This window comes from Diceros bicornis, chromosome 4 (assembly GCF_020826845.1).
Source record: "Diceros bicornis minor isolate mBicDic1 chromosome 4, mDicBic1.mat.cur, whole genome shotgun sequence".
In the NCBI taxonomy this organism is placed as follows: Eukaryota; Metazoa; Chordata; class Mammalia; order Perissodactyla; family Rhinocerotidae; genus Diceros; species Diceros bicornis.
In genome coordinates, this window is record NC_080743.1 from 28479086 (window position 1) to 28501861 (window position 22776).

Here is a 22776-nt window from a genome sequence, read left to right on the forward strand (position 1 = left end):
TATTTTGTTTCTTCTGAAGTAATTTAAAAACAAATATTGAATTTCATTCACAAATTGGAAGGTATATTATATTTTTGCATTTTGTTTTTTTAGGATGTCAAGGGGAGTCACCAAATTCAGTAAAATCTTCTGTCTCTTCAAGGCAGTCTGATGAAAATGTGACAAAATTGGGCCACATTACAACTACAGATCAACAAACATCTAAGAGAAAAATCGTCAAGCAAGGACACACAACTTTGCCTAAGGTTAATGCAAAAATAGTGGCAATGCCTAAAACCCTAAGTCAATCTAAGAAAGGTGAAACTTGGAATAATAAAGATTCAAAACAGAAAATGCTTCCCAGACAGGCTATATTGAAGACTCAGCCTTCTTCTCAAAGACCTTTAAAAAGTGAAACATCTGTTGTCCAAAAAAATATGCTTCATAATGTATGTGATAATAAGAAGAAAGGCAATGTTTCTGAACAGAAATCTCACGAACCTCTAAATAATCTCACATCTGAAATCAATGGTACAGAAGCATTCCAATCATCATGTGAACCTGACCCACAAAAGCCATTAAACAATCAAGAAAAAGAGAAGCTGGTGTTAGAATGCCAAAATATTTCAAGTCTGGATAAAGCAATAAAACATGAACTGGAATCAAAACAGATTTGTTCAGATAAAAGTGAAACGAAATTTTCCAATCACAAAGAAATAGATCATTGCAACACAGCTAAAATATGTTCTCATCCTGATGGGAGTGATAATGTAGGTCCAAAATTTTATAGCACCACTGCCCTAAAAGCCATGATTTCAAATCCAAATGAAAACTCCTTCAACTCTAATCTAGTTTATGATTTAGACTCAACAAGTGCAGAGCAAATCCATTCAGTATCAGATAGGGAGAAGCAAGTAGGGAGAAAAGATACAAACAAAAAATTAAGCATTAAATGTGTGAAAGATGTTTTACCTTGTGTTCCTGAAAGGACAAATGGTACTTTAAATTCTGTTCAAGATGACAGAAAATTTAAAATTCATGTAGAAGAACAGAAACTTCCTCCTCAGTTGTCTGATGACTCTGCTATGAATGAAGACAAACATGCTACAGCAGACTCTGATATTTCTTCCAAGTGTTTTATGGAACAAATATCAGGAAAAAGTTCTCCTAAAGATATGGAAACAACAGAAACTCCAGAGAACCATGAAACTCCAGAAGGTCCATTCATGAGTCACTGGAATTTGAGTACCAGTGTTCTGCATCAGAAAGAGAGTCCTGAATCTGACACTGGCAGTGCTACCACATCCTCTGATGATATAAAGCCCAGATCTGAAGACTATGATGCTGGAGGATCTCAGGATGATGATGGGTCAAATGACAGAGGTATTTCTAAATGTGGCACTATGTTGTGCCATGATTTTCTTGGAAGAAGTAGCAGTGATACCAGTACTCCTGAAGAATTAAAAATATATGATAGTAACTTGAGAATTGAAGTGAAAATGAAAAAGCAAAGTAGTAATGATCTTTTCCAAGTTAATTCAACAAGTGATGATGAGATTCCTAAGAAAAGGCCAGAAATTTGGTCTCGATCTACAGCAGTCCACCCTAGGGGAAAAGAAAATACTCTACGAGGCCGTGTCCAGTTTGCTCAGGAAGTAGACCAAGTTTCTTCCTCAGCAGATGAAACGGAAGATGAAAGATCTGAAGCTGAAAATGTTACAGAAAATTTCTCTATATCTAACTCAGCTCCTCAGCAGTTTCAGGGAATAATTAACTTAGCTTTTGAAGATGCAACTGAAAATGAAAGTCGCGAGTTTTCTGCAACTGAAAATGAAAGTCGCGAGTTTTCTGCAACTAAAAATTTTAAAAGGTCAGTTTTACTTTCAGTAGATGAATGTGAAGAACTAGGGTCTGATGAAGGGGAAGTCCATACTCCCTTTCAGCCTTCAGTAGATTCTCTTTCACCTTCTGATGTTTTTGATGGCATTTCTCATGAACATCATGGAAGGACTTGCTATTCCAGATACTCACAAGGAAGTGAAGGTAGTATCTTAGAATGTAAACAAGATAAAGGCAATAGTGTATGTAAAAATGAAAGCTCTCCCTTGGGTCTTAGTAGCATTGACTCTTCAAGAAAAGATAAACAGAATGCTTCAGCCACAGGAAAAAAGTACACAATAGGCATCCTGTCCAAAGAAGGCAGACAGCTTCTTCCACAAGCTAAAAAAGTAAACTGTGGAAGCGATGTGGATAATGACTTTCAGCAACGCAGCAAACTCTCAGATAGTGATATAAAATCTCAAGAAAGACCATGTCATTTGGAGCTTCATCAAAGAGAACCCAATTCTGACATACCAAAGAGCAGCTCTACAAAATCTCTGGACTCCTGTTGGAGTCAACTTCTGCCTCAGGAAGGTCAAGTGAAAGAGAGCCATTCTACAGCTACTGAAAAAGCTAATATTGCTTTATCTGCAGGTAATGTACAGAAATAGAAATGCTAAACCCATAAGAAAGTGAATTTATAGAATTTTAAAGTGGTACGTAGCCCTGAATGTCATATTTTAGTTAGATAGAATAATTACTTAAGCAACAGATTCAAATTTTAAATGAAAACTTAAATTCTTAATAATGTGAAAATTAGCTTGTTACTCTTTACTGTTCACTTAAAATCCTAGTTCAGAATTAATATCTAGTAAAAATTTTGGTTATTTATTAGAGCTAACCTACTAAGAGATTTTACATGAAAGAGTAAAGAGAAAAACTTAGTTTGCTATTATTTAGTTATTCATGTCTAATTTAACATAGGAATTCTTGACTATTAGAAATTTTATTATACATTGGATATGTTTATGGACTATGCTAGTATATATATCTAAGAGCGCTGTGCAATAACTATAATAATATGTAACTAAAAGCACTAAACTATTTTAACTAGATTAATTATTATAATTTATATACATTTTACAGAGATTAAGACTTTCAGGGTCACTATAATTCTATTCTAAAATTTTCGAGTAAAAAGATAACTTTCCTAAAAGAGATTATATTTAGAAGCGATGATAATATATGAAAAAATCCCAGGCTTATTTCATATGTATAGATGATTTCCTGTCTAATTGTTGTGTGTGTTTGTCTTCCTTATTACAGTAATTTGAATTAATGACCCACATTGAAAATATGCAATAGTGGCTGACTGAGTAGCTATTGTATATCAGAACTAAGAAAAATACTGATCAATAGTCCCTGTTCAGCAAAATCACAAGAATAGGGAGCTCTTTAAAGTTGTACTTTTTTGTTTGTCTTGCTTGCATCCTCCTTTGCATGTGCAATATACAAGAAAGACTTCAGATAAAATGTATTTATTCCCCTTTTGGAACTGACTTACCTTAAAAGTCACCATCAAGTAACCATGTCTTTTTTTCTCTTTAAGTTTCTATTGTAGTGAATTAGATATATGTGCACATTCTATGTTTATGTTTAAATAATTTCTGTTGTTTTCTGTATCATGAGTTTTCAAATTAAAGTATGGAGAATTATTGTTAGTTGCTGATGTTGATTTTGCTGCTAAACATTATCCTTGAGGTTTTTTTTAACATAGAAAAAAAATAGCTCAAAAATCTTGTTAAATTTTTATAAATGTTATTTTTCTCATTCTTTGTGTTTTTTTGGACTATAACCGTTATATTGTGTTAATATTGTTCTACAAAACTCTGAGGGGTACCAACGTGTGCAATTTTTACATTGTGTAGTATTATGAATTATTTCAGGAGACATAGATGATTGTGGCACACTGGCACAAACCTACATGTATGACCATCGGCCTTCAAAAACCCTTTCTCCAATATATGAGATGGATGTAATAGAAGCATTTGAGCAGAAAATGGAATCAGAAACACACGTTACAGACATGGATTTTGAAGATGATCAACACTTTGCAAAACAAGATTGGACACTATTAAAGCAACTGCTCTCTGAACAGGATTCAAACTTAAATATTACAAATTCTGTTCCTGAAGACTTAAATTTAGCACAGTATCTAATCAATCAGACACTACTTTTAGCACGAGACAGCTCAAAACCTCAGGGTAAAGCACATGTTGACACTTTGAACAGATGGAGTGAACTGACCTCTCCATTCGATGATTCCTCAGCAAGCATCACCATGGCTAGTTTTTCCTCTGAAGATTGTTCACCCCAAGGGGAATGGACAATTCTGGAACTGGAAACTCAGCACTAAGCGTATTAACACTTTGGAAAATTTTGAACTTTGCCACCCCTTTATTTTTTGATGCTTATATTGTATCCAGAAGATGATTGCATTAGCCAGAGACAGACTGTCCTTAATATTGAGGGAGTCTTTCCAGTTTATTGAGGTAAATATAGTGTATTTATTAATATGATATCACATGTAGAAAAAAAGTGTTTTTCTAAAATTTTCGAGCATGTTTTCTTAGTTATTAGAGAAATTAGAAGACTTGTAAGGAAACCCTTCCTTGAGTTTTCCTTTCCCAACTGATGATTTGTTTATCATTCAAGAATTTAAAATGTGAATGCACAAGTAGATCAGTCCCTTTACTTTTTGCTCTGCATATGGGAACATAGTAATTTAACAATAAAAAACTTATTGTGCTTGTGTCAATTTATGTAGAGTTAATCTGTGATAACATGCAAACTCAGGTGGGTGTGGTTGAGGCTCATAGCTGAATATTAGTCGCTTTTTCAACAATCCAGGTCCAGGAAATTGTGGAGTGAATGCATCTCAAATTTCAGTCACATTTTTACTAAAACAGAAAAATGGAATCCTCTGTAACTCTCTTTTTTTGGATACATTCAGAGAGACACATCTGCCCTTGTTCAAAAGAAGTGGGAAAACTGTCCATCTGTTTTATCTATGTAGACTCCCTTTATAGTTAGTTAATTTTTAGTTAGTTTAATTTAGTTAACTCTCCATTTTCTGTTCCATATTAGAGATATTTTGGAACTGAACCTGCAGTAAGCCTGCACTAACTTGAAAATGGGTACATGAGGCAATTGAGTTACTGAGTTAATTGCACGTGTGCGCACACGTGTATGTGTGTGGGTATGTGTATGATTGCTTTCTCCATGTATCTATATACTCTAGTTCCTTGATCAGATTGTCTTTCAGTTTGTAATTTTGGTAGCAAAGCAAAGATAAAAATCTTTTCTACAAAATGCTACTGGAGAGTGAACACTTGGATACCTACTTGATGGTGAGTGTTGCCCTTAGGATGATGAGATTTACTAGAATTAATCTCTCTCAAAAGTTTGTAACTAACTCATAACTTCACTGAAATATGTCAGAAGTAAGGAAACCTTTTGGTTTAGAATTCTTTTTCTAAATTAACAAAGTTTTCAACAAAAGATCAACAATAGAGAGAATCTGTATATTGAATATCAACAATCATGTTAATACACAATCATTTTATTCTTATATAATGATCTAATTATGTTAACATTAGCTACTAACCTGTTATACCATAAATTTGCCATGCCTTTTTGACTAGAAGCTCTGCATGGGGCACTCATTCATTCAAACAGTCAAGAAACGGGCATTAGTTCTAGGTACTCAGGTGCAAAGATAAATAAAGTTTGATTCCTGCCCCCTCTCCCCAAAAAAGAGAGTTCAGGTTCTAGTGAGGGGAAAAACCATATAAGAAAGAAGTTAAAATATAGTATTATAAGAACTTTGTATTTTAGAGCTGGATGGGAATTTGGAGCTTAGCAGAGGAATTAAAAGATTGCCCGAGGTCCTACAGCTAATTTGTGGGCTGGAATCCAATATTCCTTAATTTCAGTTTGATGTTATTTCTACCATATACCACACTTCATTTGATTTTATCATAAAAACTGAGAACAAATACATTTATAGATAGTTTGTAGTATAAAGAATGTATGATAGAGTCAGAAACCACACCAATTCCCAAGGCACTGTGTTTTCTTTTTCTCCAAATGTGAAATTGTTTCAAGTGTTATTTATAATAAACTACCTCAGAAGTTCACAAATTTATAATTGAAACTTCATTTCTTTGCCAATTTCAAGGTCTTGAAAACTTTCTTCTTAAACTACTAGACATCAAAAAGCTACTCAATTTCATGTCACATCTGCAAATAGGTAGTAGGGAACACATTTTGCTTAAATAGTAGCCTCTTAGGTAATTTCAGGACGTGTGTTTTCTTATCGTGCTCTTTTGTGAACGACACATCTACCAGTCTGTTTGCTGTGGGACTCCTTGGGCTAGTTCTTCATCATTCAACAAACATATATTGAAAGATAATTGCTAACATTTATTTAGCACTTATTATATGTTAGGCACTGTGCTAAGTGCTTTAAAAATGCCTGAACACACTTAATTCTCACAACAGTTCTATGAGATATGTCTTCTTATCATCTTTATTTTACACATGAGGAAACTGATGTGGCATCCTTACCCTGGATGAGCTACCTTAGTGGAAGAAACTAAAAGAGAAATAACATACTCTTACCATCATTTGGTAAGATAACAGTTGTATATGGTCAGAGTTGTGGAAGCCTGGAGGGAGAAGCTACAAAAAGCTTGTCAGGAAGAGAAGATTAGAGAAAGCTTCTTAAGGCAAGTAATGTTCAGTGACTGCTTCAGAATTGCTATGTAGAAGGGGCTTAATGGCTGCAATCTGGTTGGAAGTGTAGGCCAGGGGACTTGTCTTTAAGATGCACATATATGGAAAGTACTTTGCTTTTACTTAGATTGTGTATTACAGATCAATAAAAATAGAAGTGTGTTTAAAAGATGCTTTTATACATAGTTTACATGAGATTGCAAAAACTCTAATTATCCATACCAAAAAAATATTTTTGTTTTGATTTGAGTTGCTTGGGGAGGATTGATGAAGATTATGGAGAGAGTCTAAAGCCCCTTTACACCATCTCTTGGAGCAACCAGGTAACATCTGATGCTGGCTTTCAAGGATAAATAGGAATTTGCTTGGTGATAGGGCATTCTAGACACAACAGCACATTAAGGAATGGTGACCAGGATGTGCATTGAGGACAAGGAGGAAGAGTGGTAGGACACAGGGCTAAAGAGCTGAGCTGGCAATGGATTCTGAAAGTTATTAAGTACTGTGCTTAAGTGTTTAAATAGTCAAAGCCTCGTATTTGGTAGGCATTATGTCTCCTTCCATTATGCATTCATTTATTTATTTTTAACTCTCAGTGGACAATCTTTCTATGTTCTTGGGAAATAACCACCTACAACTCACAATGGGTAGTCATCAAAGTTGTTGTTTTTTAAGTAAGGTAACATAATCAGGTGTGTTTTAGAAAGATAGCTGTCAGCAGTAATGAAGATGGCCTGGTTTGAGAAGCACCCAAATCTCAGGATGCAATTACAATAGTTTTGTCCCTTGAAAAGGGGAATGGGGGAGGATTTGGTAACAGAGACATTAGAGAGATTGAGTTATAGAACTTGGTGAATGATTAGATGGTGGGAGAAGATGGAAAGAAATTTTTAAATTACTATAAAAAGTAACGCTTATTCCACACATATATGAATATATTCCACTAATATATTCCCACAACTATGCTAGTGCTGGGGATTAAAAGATGAATGGCATAGTGTCTGCCCTTGAGGATCTCAGCTTAGTGTGGGAGAGAGATTGTTAAAAATTACAAAACAGTGATGTTAAGTGTCATAATAAAGCTCTGCATAGGGGGTCGGGCCCGTGGCGTAGTGGTTAAGTGTGTGCTTCACTGCTAGCGGCCGGGGTTCAGATCCCAGGCGCGCATGGGCACACCGCTTATGAGGCCATGCTGTGGTGCCATCCCATATAAAGTGGAAGAAGATGGGCACAGATGTTAGCCCGGGGTCAGTCTTCCTCAGCAAAAACAGGAGGATTGGCATGGATGTTAGCCCAGGGCTGATCTCACAAAAAAAAAAAGCTCTGTATGAAGTGTAATCAGTGCATAAAGGAGAGGGAGATGATAGAATGATACTTGGATAAGCTCCCTTACTATTTTAGGATTAGTAGGAGTTTACAACACAAAGGGAGAGGCACACTCTTGGCAGAAAAAGAGTTGAGAGGCAGAGGGAATTCTGGTGGTTCTACATGGCTGGAGGGGAGAAGGGAACGGATGGGAAGGGCAAGAGATGAAGTTGGACGGGGACATAGAGTCCAGAGGGTAACATGATCAGATTTGCATTTTAGAAAGATCACTCTGGAAGCAGTATGTGGGATGTAATGGAGCAGGGTGACAAGGCAAGGAGATTTGTGATGAGTGTTACAATAACCAAGGCTTGAACTAAGGCAGTGACTGTGGAGATAGAGAGGAATGGACGTATTTGAAAGATTTAAGATGTGGATTGGAAAAGCTCAGTGACTGAAGTAGGGATGAGAGGTGGGAGTCATCTTAAAAGTCTCAGGTTTCTGACTGGGGTGCTTGGGTGGTTGATGATGTCATTAACCAAAAACGGAAGCAAGCTTAGGAGTGAGGAGGAGTTTAATTTAGGACATACTGAGTTTGAGATGCCTGTGGGACATTCAAGGGGCTGAGGACAAAATACTGTGGTATAGTCAGAAAAAGAAAAGCCTGAGAAGGATGCCGAGAAGGACTATTCAGATGAGAACAAGGAGGCCAAAGAATGGATCATCTCACTACTAATCAGAGAAGGGCAAGTCAAAACAGAGAGATTCTGCTTTCACCTATCAAAGTGGCAAGGATTTTTAAAGGTTTTTTAAAAATTCAATGTTAGCAAGAGAATGTTTGGGATCCTCATATGTTGCTATGGGAGTGTAAATTACCTTTCCAGGAAATAATTAGGCAATCCATAGAAAGAATGTTTATAACTTCGTATCCTTAACCCAGTCCTTTCCCTTCTTGGGATCTACAATAAAGAAAGAAGAATCTGAGACAAGGATTTTCCTACAAAAATGTTTATCAGAGAGCTAGATATATTAGTGAAAATTGAAAACTAGCTAGATGTCAACAGTAGGAGAGAGGCTAAATAAATTATGGCACATCTATATAACACATTATGCAATGATTAAAATTGTTTCCAAAAAATCTGTTTAATGCCAAGGGAAGATGCTTATAAGAAAAAAAAGCAGAATATGTATTAAAAATACAATATCCAACTTTCTATACTTATTGGTACATAGAAAAAGAGACTTGAAGGAAATAAGTAAAAATGTTAATGGTGGTTATGGTTAAGTGTTGCTTATTATTTTTATCTTTTAACTCATATATTTTCCATGTTTTCTACAAGGCACAGAAAAATAAGTAGGTTGATTGGTTTGCTGTTCAGTAAGTAGTAGCGGTTAACAGTGTCAAATGCTGTTTGAGATGTCAATTAAGGTGCCTGCCTAGACTAGTCTATTGGATTTGGACATTAGGGTTTTATTGGTAGCTTTTGTCAATTGGTGTTTTGTTTTTTTTAGAGTAATAGTAAAGGCAGAAACCAGACTACAGTGGGTTGAAAGGGGAGCAGGAAGTAAGGAAGCAGAACTTATTCTTTCAAGGAGCTTGACTGAAAAGGAGATAGTGGTAGCTTGAAGATACTGTTGTTTTTAAGATAAAAGTAACTTCAGTACTTGGAAAATAGGAAGTTGGGCATAATTAGTGAATCAGGGACTATCGAGGAGGCAGAAGGAGGCGGAGGCGGGATCAAGCACAAAGATTACTAACTGATACAGGGCATTTCAAGAAACTTCAGGTGTGTAATGTAATACAGCACCAAATGCATGGGGGACAGCAGCGCAAGATAAAGCTGGAAAAGTGCAGGCGAACCAAAACTTGAAAACTCCTGTAAGCCATGCCAAGGACTGTGACCAAGCCATTTAGGCAAACATAATAAAATTTTTTTAAAATCAAAGGTAAACATAGTATAGGACTGTTTTAACAAGATTACCCTACCTGTATAGTGTGAAAAATATCTTGGAAAGCGAAGAGACTGGAGGAAGAAGGACCTGTAAGGGGTCAATCGAATAATAAAAGAAAAAAAGTGGCCAAAACTAAAGAAGTAACAGGACAGAAATACGAAGAGAGATTTGAGAGATAATTAGCAGGTAAAATGAACAAAATGTGGTTGCCAGTTGAGTGCGAAGACTTGGAATAAGGGATAAAGATGATCCCTCCCTATATTCCAGAATTCTAACAAGTAAAAAATGGAATGTTGATGGTTCTTGGTTGGAAAAAACATAATTTTCAATTTGGACATGTCACATTTGAGATGCAATTGAGACAACCAAGGTATATAATATAATGTCTTTCAAAATTCAGAAACCCAACAAACTATGATCTTTCTACTCCCCATTCTATCTCCTGCTAGTTTGGGGGGCATAGGGTGGGGGACTTGGCTCAATTTAAGGATCTATTGCAGGAGCTGTTTTGGAGTTGGAATTATGTATATACTTTTCTCCAGTGCTATTTATATCATTTTCTTATTGTAAATTATTATACCAAGACTACTTTGAATCAGTTTAGCTAGATATGAAAGTGTATGTTTCTATCATGTTAATTTTGCATGAGTTACTTTTAGTGTTCATGATTCATTTTTCATACAGATTCTTAATTACTTCCAAATTTAACCAATGTTAGCAGAATTTTAATTCTAATCTGAGAATGTCAATTCTATTCTGATTCTATATTTTTCTAATAACATTATCTCAATCAATTAAACAATGAATTTCCAAATCAGGAAGATAATTAGGAAAAAATACTCCCACACAAAGACAATATTTTTCACTAAAAGGGCTTTCATATAAAATGTACTGAAGTCTACCTCTTTTCCTTCAATTTATGCTCAATTTTAGCCTGGCAAGAGAGCCAAATAAAAAACTGAAATAGAAATATACTTGCATTTAAACAATTACATTCTTAAGAAAGAAGATGTTTAACACTCTTACAAAGTTGTTCTTTTACTTATATCATGCAACTCCTGAAACATGCATAACCTACTTTTAAATTCAAGAAAATAAATAAAATATTTTCTTACAGTTTTCTGATTTAGAGTAAATTATAGAGAACAACACTGAAATTCAAGAGTTAGAAAAATAGCATTAAATTGAATCAAAAGAAAGTAGAAGAAAAGAATTAATACAGACAATAGTGAAACTTAATTAGAAATGAGAAAAAGAGTGGAACCAATAAATCTAAGAACTCATTCTTAACAACCCACACACTAGCTTAATGGAGAGAAAAGCATAAATACACAATATTAGGAAATAACAGAAATTAATAAGGTAGCATTTTGCACAACTACATACAAATACAGTTGAAAACCTGGATGAAATGAAGACTTCTAGAGAAGTATAAATTACCAAAATAGACTCAAAAAGAGAAAATCTACACAGATTATTAACCTTCGAAGAAACTGAGAAAGCATTCAAGATCTACCCCTCAAAAGAGTGCTAAATGGTGTCACTATTTAAGTCATTTTGGATTTTGGAGAAAGAGGAAAAACTTCCAGATGCAACTTAAGAAGCCATCATAATGTGATCACCAAAATCAGACTAAAAATAGCATAAAAGAGAAAGTTACAGAATAACATCACTTATAATAATGCAAAATTCCTAAGAGATCCAGAAATATATTAAAATAATAAAATGCGGCAATTTGTTTAAGGAATGCAAGAGAATTTAATGTTGGGAAACTTACTAATATAGTACATCCATATTAATATGTCAAATAAGAAAAACAATATCATCATTTCCATAGAAACCAAAATTTAACTTGAAACTATGAAGCCGAAAGAGTACTACAAGAAAATATGCATGGTATTTTAATATAATTTTGCAGTAAGAAAGCACATGAACCCAGAAAAAACACATGGAACTCTGAAATCATAAAATATAAGATTGATAGTTTGGCTACTTAAAATGTAGAACTAATATATGCCCAAAATATAATAAACAGAACAAAAAGACAAAAGATAATTTGGGGGGAAATTTTTGCTTTTTAACAAAAATTAAAATTGCAAACAGTAAACGATGAAAAGATGTCTAACCAGACTCATGATTAAAGAAGCATTAGAAAAAGAACCATAAAAGAAAGGGTTTTTGAAAATATGAATAGATTCAATAAGTAATAATAAATTTGATAACTAGGAATAAGTAAATAAGTGAATATCCACTAACCCATTTTAATTACTTAGGAATTACAAATGAATTAACAGATGCTTTGCCAACATTACAAAAAATTATTGGAGTTAATCAGATTCAACTAACCAATTGAAATATATTAAAATAGAAAAGCAATTCCAAGTATTATTATACTATGCAAATTTAAATTATTGGTCAAATCAGATAACTTGCTTGGAATTCAGTTTCACTTCTAATTTTGAAAATCAAGCTAAAATTCTGGGCAGATTACATTAAAACACAATCCAAGAACAGTATGTGGGATGACTGTGCTTTTCATAGTCCATGAGATAAGAAAATCTAAAAATTGCTAAGGAGGAAATGAAAACATTTTGGGCTGTCATAGGTGGCACAAATGCCTGAGTCAATTTATATTACCACACAGATTTATTTGCAGCATGTCAGCATCATGTAGCTATTACTGCCATCACAGATTTAACACCCTTATTGGCTGCTTTTTAATTTTTTAATTTCTTTAGAGGCAGGAAAGAAATCATAAGATCATTGTTTAGTTCATTCTCCCATAATTTTTTCTTAAAAATTACTGATCATCTTAAAATTTATTTGAACATAACGTTGACTTGACATCTTCTTAGAAACAATAATTCAGTCAATAGATTCTAAAGTTAGTAATACTACTAAATGAAGAAAAATATTACATATGTAAGAATTCTTAGGGGAAAAATTTTATCGAGTTTTCCCAAGTACTTTTTTTGGAAAAATGTGACTGGTTAGCCTGAGTCATCCAGGGGAGTGATGCTTCATTTGTGTATGAAAATAATCTCATTTTCATGTTTCAGTTCCCTTTATTTTAGTCACCAATAATATGATTATATCTTTATAAATTTTGAATGACTTATTTAACCCTAAGTGAAAAGTTGAAGTATGTATAGTTTCTTTCTTAATTTATATCCTAAAAAGTTTATAAGAAAAAAGTAGAAAAACAAATTAGGAATCATATTTGCAAGGATTATGACAAAGACATATTCTTAATATATAAAAACCTCTTATATGTCAATCAGAAGAATGCTAACAGCCCAGCATAAAAACTAGGCAAAATTAAAAACAAAATTAACAAAAGAAGAAATAGAAATAGTCAATAAAAATATAGTGAATAATAAAATGTTTTATATACTAATTAGTAAAGAGGTACAAAACAAAACATATTCATCTATTTAATTGATAAAGATAAACAAAATTATGAAACGTAATGTCTAGAGTACAGTGAGATTGGCATTGCATTCATATATTGTTGGTGTAAGTGTAAATTGGCGCAAACTTTCCCGAAAGTTTGGTAATGGGAATAAGGGCCTTAAAAATCTTTATAATCATTGACTCGATAATCTCACTTTTTAGAAATTTAATGAATTATCCAGAAATAGTTAAAAATATACACACATATGTATATAATAATTTATTTATTTTTTGTGTGTGTGTGTGAGGAAGATCAGCCCTGAGCTAACATCCGTGCTAATCCTCCTCTTTTTGCTGAGGAAGACCGGCTCTGAGCTAACGTCTATTGCCAATCCTCCTCCTTTTTTTCCTCCAAAGCCCCAGTAGATAGTTGTACATCATAGTTGCACATCCTTCTAGTTGCTGTATGTGGGACGCATGGCCAGAGAAACGGCGCGTGGGTGCGCGCCCGGGATCTGAACCTGGGCCGCCAGCAGCGGAGCGTGCGCACTTAACCGCTAAGCCATGGGGCCGGCCCCATATATAATAATTTAAATGTCTTGAAATATGGCAATGGATAAATAAGATATTTTGATATGTTGGGTTATTAAGCCATTTTAATAAACATTGATAAGAATATTTGATGATTTAGAGAATGCTCACAATAAAATGAAGGAGTTAGATATTAATGTATATGTGTAGTATGATCTATTTATGATAAAGACTGCTGTGATAGTCTTATGTGTCAATTTGGCTAGGCCATAGTACCTAGTGATTTAATCAAACACTAATCTAGGAGTTGCTGTGAAGGTATTTTGTAGATGTATTTAACCTCTACAATCACTTGACTTTAGGTAGATTATGCTCAATAATGTGAGTGCCCTGCCTCCAATCCAGCTGAAGGCCTTAAGAGCACAAACTGAGCTTTCTCAGAGAAGAAGAAATTCTGCCTCAAGACTGAAGCATTGACTCCTGCCTGAGTTTCCAGCCTGCCCTACAAATTTCAGACTTGATAGCCCCCATAGTCCTGTGGGCCAATTCCTTAAAATAAATCTCTTAATATATATATCCTATTGGTTATTTCTCTTGAGAACCCTGACTCGTACAACTGCTAATATCCTACCCTAATGTCTATTCCTCTCCTTTTCCTTCCTAAAAGAACACTGAATTTTAGAGCTGGGCATTTGGATACTCGGAATGAAAACAAAGTTTCCCTGCCCTTCTTGCAGCTGGTTGTAACCATGTGACTAGGTTCTGACCAATGAGCTATAAATAAAAGTGTTGAGTTGTACTTCCTAGAAGTTTCTCTAAAGAGAATGGGCCTTTCTTTTCTTCTTTCCCCTGTCAAGCTGCCTGGAGCACACAAGTGCTCTATCAGCCCTCTTTTGTACTACGAGGGTGAGCTGTACCCTAGGGATAGCAGAGTGGAAAGCTGGCAGGAACCTGGGTGCCTGAATACCTCATGAAACCACTCTAGCAATCCTGGACTAGCTATCTCTGGACTGCTATTACATGAGGGAAGAGAACTTTGTATGTTAAACTTAGTATATTTTAAACTACTGTTGATTTAAATTGTCTCTTACATGCAGCCAAACCTAATCCTAATTGATATACTACATATGAATATATAACTAAAAATAAATATACCAACATACCAGTAGTAGTTAGCTCTGGGTTTTGGGCTTTGTTGTTGTTGTTATGCATATAGTTGTATGTATATAGTTTAAAGAGTGAAATAGTTCTGCAAGTCTTAGTAAAAAACAAAAATCAGTCCCCTGCCTGGCTTCACCCACCCAAATCCCACTTCCTACAGCAACCACTTTCAAGTCTCTTAGCTATTTCTTGTTTGCTGCTATTTCTCTAAATAAATGAACTCCCTGTGACAGAATCTGTCACAGATTTTCAGTTTTAGGCATTTTCTATTGTCATCTCAGTTTTGAAGATGAGAATTTGGTTCTCATTCACTCACCCACATGACCCAATGTAGTTGTATCATAATTTTAGTTATATCAAAATTTACAGTTTACATTGTTATAATTATGAAAATACTACTTACTGCTAAGTCAGTAACATGATTACTTTTTCTTCCATTCACAGTTTTTCTTCTCCCTGGAGTTATTACTGTACTTTTTGTCTGTCTGCTTAGCTTTCCATGTAAATATCATTTATTTACAAGTAAACTCAACCTCAATTATCTAATTGTTTTTCCAGTATGTTCAAACACATCAGCTATTCATTTCAATTTATCTTCCTGGAAATATCTCCCCTGGAGCCTTCTAACATGTTGCAATCTGGAGAGTTTATTCTCTAGGAGTGCTGTAATGCCATCTCCTGCATCTCCCCTCACCTTCAACATGAAGATTCTTTCACTGCTCTCCTTATTAAACTCCCTATTGCCTAGGTCCCGCATCTTCCCCTTTGTTTTATGTTCTCATTTTGGTGGAGTACTTCCTCCAAAGGGGTGCATGGGAGGCACAATTTTTGAGAACTTGAAAGTCAGAAAACATCTTTGTTCTACTCATATGCTTACAAGATAGCTTAATTGAATATAAAATTCTTGATTGGAAATAATTGACTTCCAAATTTTGAATATATTGTTTCCAGTGTTGTTGTTGAGAAGTTGGATGCTATTCTGGTTCCTGACTCTATGTAAGTAGTCTGGAGAATTTCGGGATTTTCTCTTTGTCCTCAGCGTTATAAAATAGTATGATCATGTGCTTTGAGGTGGGTATATTTTCATCCATTGTCCTAAGCGTTTGGTGGGCCCTTTTAGTTTGAAAATTCATGTCCTTCATTTCTAGAAAACTTTCTTAAATTATTCCTTTGACAATTTCTTCTTCTTGTATTTTCTCTTTTCTGTCTTTTTGGAACTCCTATTATTTAGACATGAGAATGCTAACACATTTTCCTTTATATTAATCTCTTTGTCTTCGTGCTTTACTTCTGTGGGCACTTGCTCAACTTTATCTTCCAGCCCTTCCATTCAGCTTTTCGTTTTCTTTATTGCTATTATATTTTTGATTTTGTTCTTTGAAATTTTTCTTCTTCATAATATTTTGTTCTTATTCCTTAGATGCAATGTTTTCCTTATCTATGTGAAGATATAATTTTTTTTAAGTTTTAAATTCTCTGCACAGTGAGTTTCCTCCAATTTGCTTTATTCTGTATGTTTGTTTCAGTCTCTATCTTTTACATTAGAGGCATTCTTTGGCTGTTTGCTTCTGTTTTAGGGACTGAAAAGCTTTTTCAGAAACTATGTGTGAGTAGGGCTTGTTGATGGTGGGCTTCTCTACAGGGTCATCTGTTTGGGTTAATTTGTTGTAAAACACCAGTATCAGCATCTTGAGGTCTTTTCACCTGACCTGGTTAGAGTCTTCATAGAATAATCTTCCTATATGCTGCCTGGAAGAAATAACCTTGATACCAATATTCTAGGAAGTGATTGTGGGAAAAAGGCTGAGAGTCTCACTTTCTATGTGTAAATGTTGCCTGAATTTCTGGTTTTCAGTAAACTTCACTTCCAATTGCACCTGCAGTCCCCCAGTCAGAGACCCTCAGGTTACTGTCTCCAGAGAATGAACCTCCAGTTCTGCTGAGGGGAGGAAGGTGGAGTCCCCTGGCTATGAGGAAGGCATCTTGGGTTCTGAATGCTTCTTTTTGGGGGAGGGGGGGTTCAATGTACCATTTATCCTTTTCCCTGTCCTTTGCCCATGTTTTTCTTTTTTTTTTTAATTTTTTGTTTGTTGCAGTAACATTGGTTTATAACATTATATAAATTTCAGGTGTACATCAACAGACTTTCAACAATTCTTGTGACTTTTAGTCACACCTCTGGTACACGAGAACCTCTGGAACAAATTCCTAAGCTTTTGGGAGTTCTGAGTTGCTTTTTGATTTTCCCTATTGCTTGGTTAGGTTTTAGCTTTCTTAGATTTATTAGGTTAGTTATCACTTCTTCTTTGCTTCCAACTTCCAAAATTTGGTTATTATCTTCTCTACCATTCTCTTTTGTCTTGGTTGATGTATACTTTTATTTTTCTTTAAATATTTTCAACACCATTTGTAAGATTTAAATTTGTTAATTTTTTCATTTTGTTTTAGATTTTTGTTTTATGCTTTCTTGTTTTTTGTTTCTTTTTCTCTATAAATCAGAGTTTATTTGCTTTTCTCTAGTGTTTTGAAAAGTCAATATCCTATTTTTAATTCTCCAAACAGTTAGACCTATTTTCCCTAAAACATTGTTTAACCTGTATTTCTGCAATCCACAAGAATCAAGCGTGTAATTCCATCTTTTGTGTTTCCCCAAGTTAATATGAGGAATTAGCATACCTCCCTCTCCACCACTCTCCTCTGGCCTTATGTCCTCTTCTTTCTCCTTTCTCTGACATTAAGATGTTTTGAATGTTTGGATCCAGATTATGATTCAGAATTTTTATATTATGTGTCTTCTTTTCAAGAGTAATTTTGACTTTTGTTTTAGCCTGGCTTCCCAGAAAACAAGGCTTGTAGAACTAGTGCTTTATTGGAGAGTTTGATCCCAGGGAAACAACAGTGAGGGAAAAAGTAAAGTAAAACAGGGAAAGAGGGAAACAAATACAGGGTGGCAAGTTGTGCTCAGCTTCATGAAAATAGCTGGTTTCTTGGTCACATAGGACATCTTTGGAGAGACCAAGGGAACTTTTGAATCTTGGAACAATCAGGGAGAAGAAGGGTGAAAAATTTTTCTGCCCATTCCTCCCTATCTCTTTTCTCTCATTGCTCAAAATGTGCTCCACAGGAGTTAACTCCCCCACATTTCCAGATTGTGACGTGGGCCCCTACTGGAGCTACTGGAGAAGGCGGAGCCTCCATGGATCCCACTGGGCCAATACAGTTCCCACTGTACATGTATGATGGAGCCTGTGCCAAAGCCAGCCTTAACACCTGCCTGAGAAGGCTGAGCCAGCTGTTGGTGTCAGGAGACAAAAGAGCACTCGGAACAATCAGAACTTATTGTAGGAATTGCAAGAGCCTTTGACAGGGTTGCTTGGGCTGGAAAGCAGAGCAAGTACTGAGACCAGAGGGACAAGGAATCGAAAGGATCTGAAGAGGTACATAAATGAGTGCATTACATTTGTGTGTAGCTTTTGTAGCCATATTTATAGTACTTTAGATTTATGTCTTCATGTAACTCGTTTTAGTGCTCACTGCTAGTCCTTCTTATCTCTCAGTTGGCAGAAAAATCGCTTAGAGTAATTATCTCCTGTAATTTAGCGTGGCAGCAGAGAAGTCTGAGGCTAACATGACTTTTTGTTTTTTCTAGGTGACATCTTTTATTTCCTTCATTGATGTTTGTAGGACTTCTTCTGTAGTCTTGTAATCTAAAAACATTGTCAGACCATGTCTAGATATAGGTCTTTGCCATTTATTTTTGCCAAAAACATGACTATTCCTTTCCGTCTGCATCCATGTGCTTTTTTTTCTCATCAGGAAAGTGTTCTTCCCATCATATATTTGATTTTCTCCCATTTGTTTTGGTCTCTTCATCATGAATACCAATTATCTTTTCTCTCTTTTCTTGCCTTTGTTCCACCTACCTCTGACCTTTATCTTCTTATCTGGAGTGTCTCAAGTAATCCTCATTTATTCAATATTCCTCCAGAATCAAGTTTTTCTTTATTGCCAATGTGGATTTTAATTCTGTGGTTGCATCATTTTTTATCATCTAGTCCTTCTTTATTTCATTCATAAGATTCTATTGACTTTCCATTTCAGCCTGTTCTCATATCTTTCTTCTCACACTTTATGGATGCATGTTTATAGAACATGCATGGCTTTTTGTAGTCCAGTAAGGATGCAAGTAGTCTCTTGAAGTTTTCTTTCAAATCCTGCAGTAGATCATTTTTATACTTTTCTTTTGAGTCTTTATGATGCCATTTTCTTTCCCTTGTTCTGAAATATTTTCTCATAGGCTCCATGTTGACTTTTTTTTTTTTTTTACTCACCTTTCCATAAGTAAGAGCCTTCAGACTTAGGGTTTATCAACAGGCAGAATGTGTATATTTCTCTTGGTCCTGCATTTTATCCACTGTATGTATGCCAGTTGTTATTTCAATTTCCATGTCTACTGGGTGTTAACCTACTGCAGTTTCGCTCTGCTGGCTTTTCCTACCCCACTGTCTGATCATCTGTTACTCTGAAATGATGGCGCACGTGAAAAACTACAAAATTCTCAGTCTGCACTGCTCTTAGGCTCATATTCTGCCCCTACCTACATTTCTCACCATGTGTCTGCTCCCTCCTTCCTGCTCAACTGTGTTCTTGGAGCTTTTCTCTCTATGGATGTAGAACAACAGGAGAGGGATAATGGAGGTGGAGGGAGGAAGAGTGGAAGAGGTGATTAATGCAACTCTGGCTGCCTCAAAAAGCAGTGCCTACCTGGTAAGTGACAACCACAAAACTTCAAGTTGGTGCAGACCCTTGATCTGAGGCGGGGCGCAAAGAGGTAGATGTTATGTAGCTTTTATTCTTTTTCAGACAGTGTCTGATTCATATGATAAAACTTTACTAGGCTTTGAAGAGAAGCCTAGGTAGGAATTTCTTTATCCAGCTCACTATGCCTTAAATTTAGGAATTCTTATGTTCTCAGACTTAGTGTTTGCTGGTGTGCTGAGTTTTCATCTTCAGTTGTTTTCACATTATGACTAAGGACTGAAGGCAGTTTCCCTTGCCAAAAACAAGAATCCATCAAAATGTCTAAATTTTTAGGAATTCACCATTGAATTACAGCTATGCTTAATAATCATATTAAGCCAACAGTAGTTAAAGCACAAGGGATTACCATGAGAATCAGCTGAGAACCAGGAGAGATTTAAGTTAAAGGGGACCAACAGGACCAGTGAGGTGGGAGAGTGCAAACATTTTTTCTTAGTGTCTGAGTAGAGAACTGAATGTGTTTTGCTTTGATTATCTAAGCCATATACATACATACTCAAACCTATTTGGGAATTGAAAAGCTTTTGAAGCCATACAACCATTTTTAAAACATGCCACAGTTTAATTAAATTGAGCCTGTTTTTTTCCCAAAAGAATAAATTGTTTAAATCCAAACATTTAAAAATAATTTGTATACGTGGTCAGGGTCTGAGAATATAGTACTGTGTCAGTTATCATATCAAAGAAAACTGGTGAAAGGCTAAATTTGAAAACAGCCATTTTTCTTTCATCCGATTTCCTCTACAATTCCCTTAGTCTTTGTGTGTGTGTGTGTGCATGTTTCCTTTTGACAGGTTACAACATCAAGGTCAGAACATTAGGAACGAGGCAGATAACAAAAGAACACACAGTGGAGCCTCAAAAGCAAATTCTTGTTCAATATTTGCAACTGACTAAAAGGGAAAAATATTGAAGAACATTTATTATCACAGATCTATCAAAGCACCCAAACCACTACGTAGATTAGAGGGCTTGCTGCTGCTTATGAAACTGAGCCATCTCACAAAAAACATTAAGCTATTCTTTGCAGTCTCATAACAGCTTGTCATTCTGCAACGAATGTGGAAATATGGCATTGCAAAGTTTATGAAATATATATTTTTTATTGATTCTATGCTTTCAAGTTGAAGTTTACATTTTCAATCCAGGAATCAATAATTTATGGAATTAATTTTTCATTATAACTTTCTCACAGCTGCTGAATTAGGAATGTCTGATACTAAGGAGGAATGTAAATTGAACATATTTCTGTGTAGGAATTCTAGGGAGTAGTGAATCAGGAAGTTGGGCTGTTATAGAGTTGCTGAATATATTTATGTATTCAGTTTCAGTAAATTTGGGCCTGAATTGTATAGACACCTTTAAAAGCACAACTCAACCAGCTTTATTTGTTCTAGTAATGAATGAATCATGGTAATACATAAGCCTCCCTAATGAAAACTCGTTAGCAGAGTTAGCTGTTAAACATTTATTTCCAGCAAATACCTTTCAGACAAATTAGTTAGCCTGGACCCAGAAGACCAAAGCTTGAAATAAATTAGTTTAAACTTGCAAGTAATAAGGCTAAGAATTTTAATAAAAATAGAAGCCCCCATTGGTACTATTCATCTTATAGCTACTAACATTCAATGAAGTCTGATATGTTACCATTGAGACACAAACAAGAAGGGGCTTTATGCGTGAGGGTGAATGATTCTTCAACATTTGACTACATTTATTAGTGCTTAATAGGTACCAGACATTTCTCTGGGTGCGGGAGATTCATCAGCGAACAAAACAGCAATCCCTACTCTTGTGGAATTTATATTTTAATGAGAAGAGAAAGGCTATAAACAATAAACATAATAAGTACATACATTACATAGTATGTTAGAAGGTGACAAATGCTATGAAAAAAACAGAGCAGACTAAGAGGAATCAGGAGTGGTTCTAATTTTAAATGAGGAAGTCAGGGTGGACTTTATTGGGAAGACAATAGTTGAGCTAAGATTTGAAGGAGCAGAGAGAGTGAACTATGAATATATCTGGGAGGAGAGCACTTTAGACAGAAAAGCTAGTGCAAAAGCCCTGAGGCAGGAGCATGTCTGGCAGGTATGAGGAGCAGGGAGGGGGTCAATGTGGCTGGAATGGAAGAAGGCAGTGAGAGAGACAGTAGTAGAAGAGGTTAGACAGGATAGGGGAATTGGATCACATAGGGCCTGGTATGTCATCATGAGAACTTTAGCTTTAATTCTGAGAGAGTTGAGAGCCATTAGAGGGTTTTAAGCAGAGGAGAGACATAATCCAACTTCTACTTTAACAGGATTACCCTGGCTGCTATGTTGAAAAAGGACTTTAGGCAGCAAGGCATAAACAGAGAGACCTGTTAGGAGGCTATTGAATAATCCAGGTGAGAGCTGATGGTGGTTCAGACCAGGGAGGTGGTCAGGCTCTGGATATATTTTAAAAGTACAGGAAACAAGATTTCCTGATGGATGAGATGGGGCATATAAGAGAGGGGAAAGGTATTTAAATTTAACAACAGAAAAAATGTGAGTTATTAACTGAAATGAGGAAGACGATGGGTGGTACAGGTTTGCAGGGGGGAATTAAAAGTTCAGTTATGGACATGTGAAATTTGAGATGTCTGTTACTGGAAATATTAAAAGGGAAGTTGCTTATACCAATCTAGAGTTCAAGGGAAAGGCTAAGGCTGGAGGTAGAAGTTTGGGATTTGTCAGCATATGGATTTATCTAAAGCCATGAGTTGATGAATTCACCAAGGGAGTGAACACAGCCAGAGAAAAAAAGAGGTCCAAGGATTGCACTTGGGGTACTCCTAGGAGGTTGAGTATTGAGGAAAAAACAATAAAAGATGTTGAAAAGTGGCCAGTGAGGTTAGAGGAAAACCATGAGAGCACGGTATGGGGGAGCCAAGAGAAGAAAGTGCTTCCAAGAGGAGGAGTGATCAACTGCAACAGATGCTGCTGATTCGCCAAGTAAAATTAGTATTGAAAATTGTCTGCTAGATTTAGC

General features: G+C 35.5%; 1 protein-coding gene across 3 annotated transcripts in view; it reads left to right on the top strand.

Moving 5' to 3' along the window:
* The window catches only part of BTBD8 (BTB domain containing 8), a 79229-nt gene extending 73235 nt beyond the window's left edge, over positions 1–5994 (top strand). For all 3 annotated transcript variants that reach the window (XM_058538507.1, XM_058538508.1, XM_058538509.1), the window contains 2 exons: positions 94–2454; positions 3747–5994. In XM_058538507.1, the coding sequence (XP_058394490.1) occupies positions 94–2454; positions 3747–4216 (2831 nt within the window). In that variant the 3' untranslated portion in view covers positions 4217–5994. The remainder of the gene's footprint in view (positions 1–93; positions 2455–3746) is intronic.
* The last annotated feature ends 16782 nt before the right edge of the window (positions 5995–22776 follow it).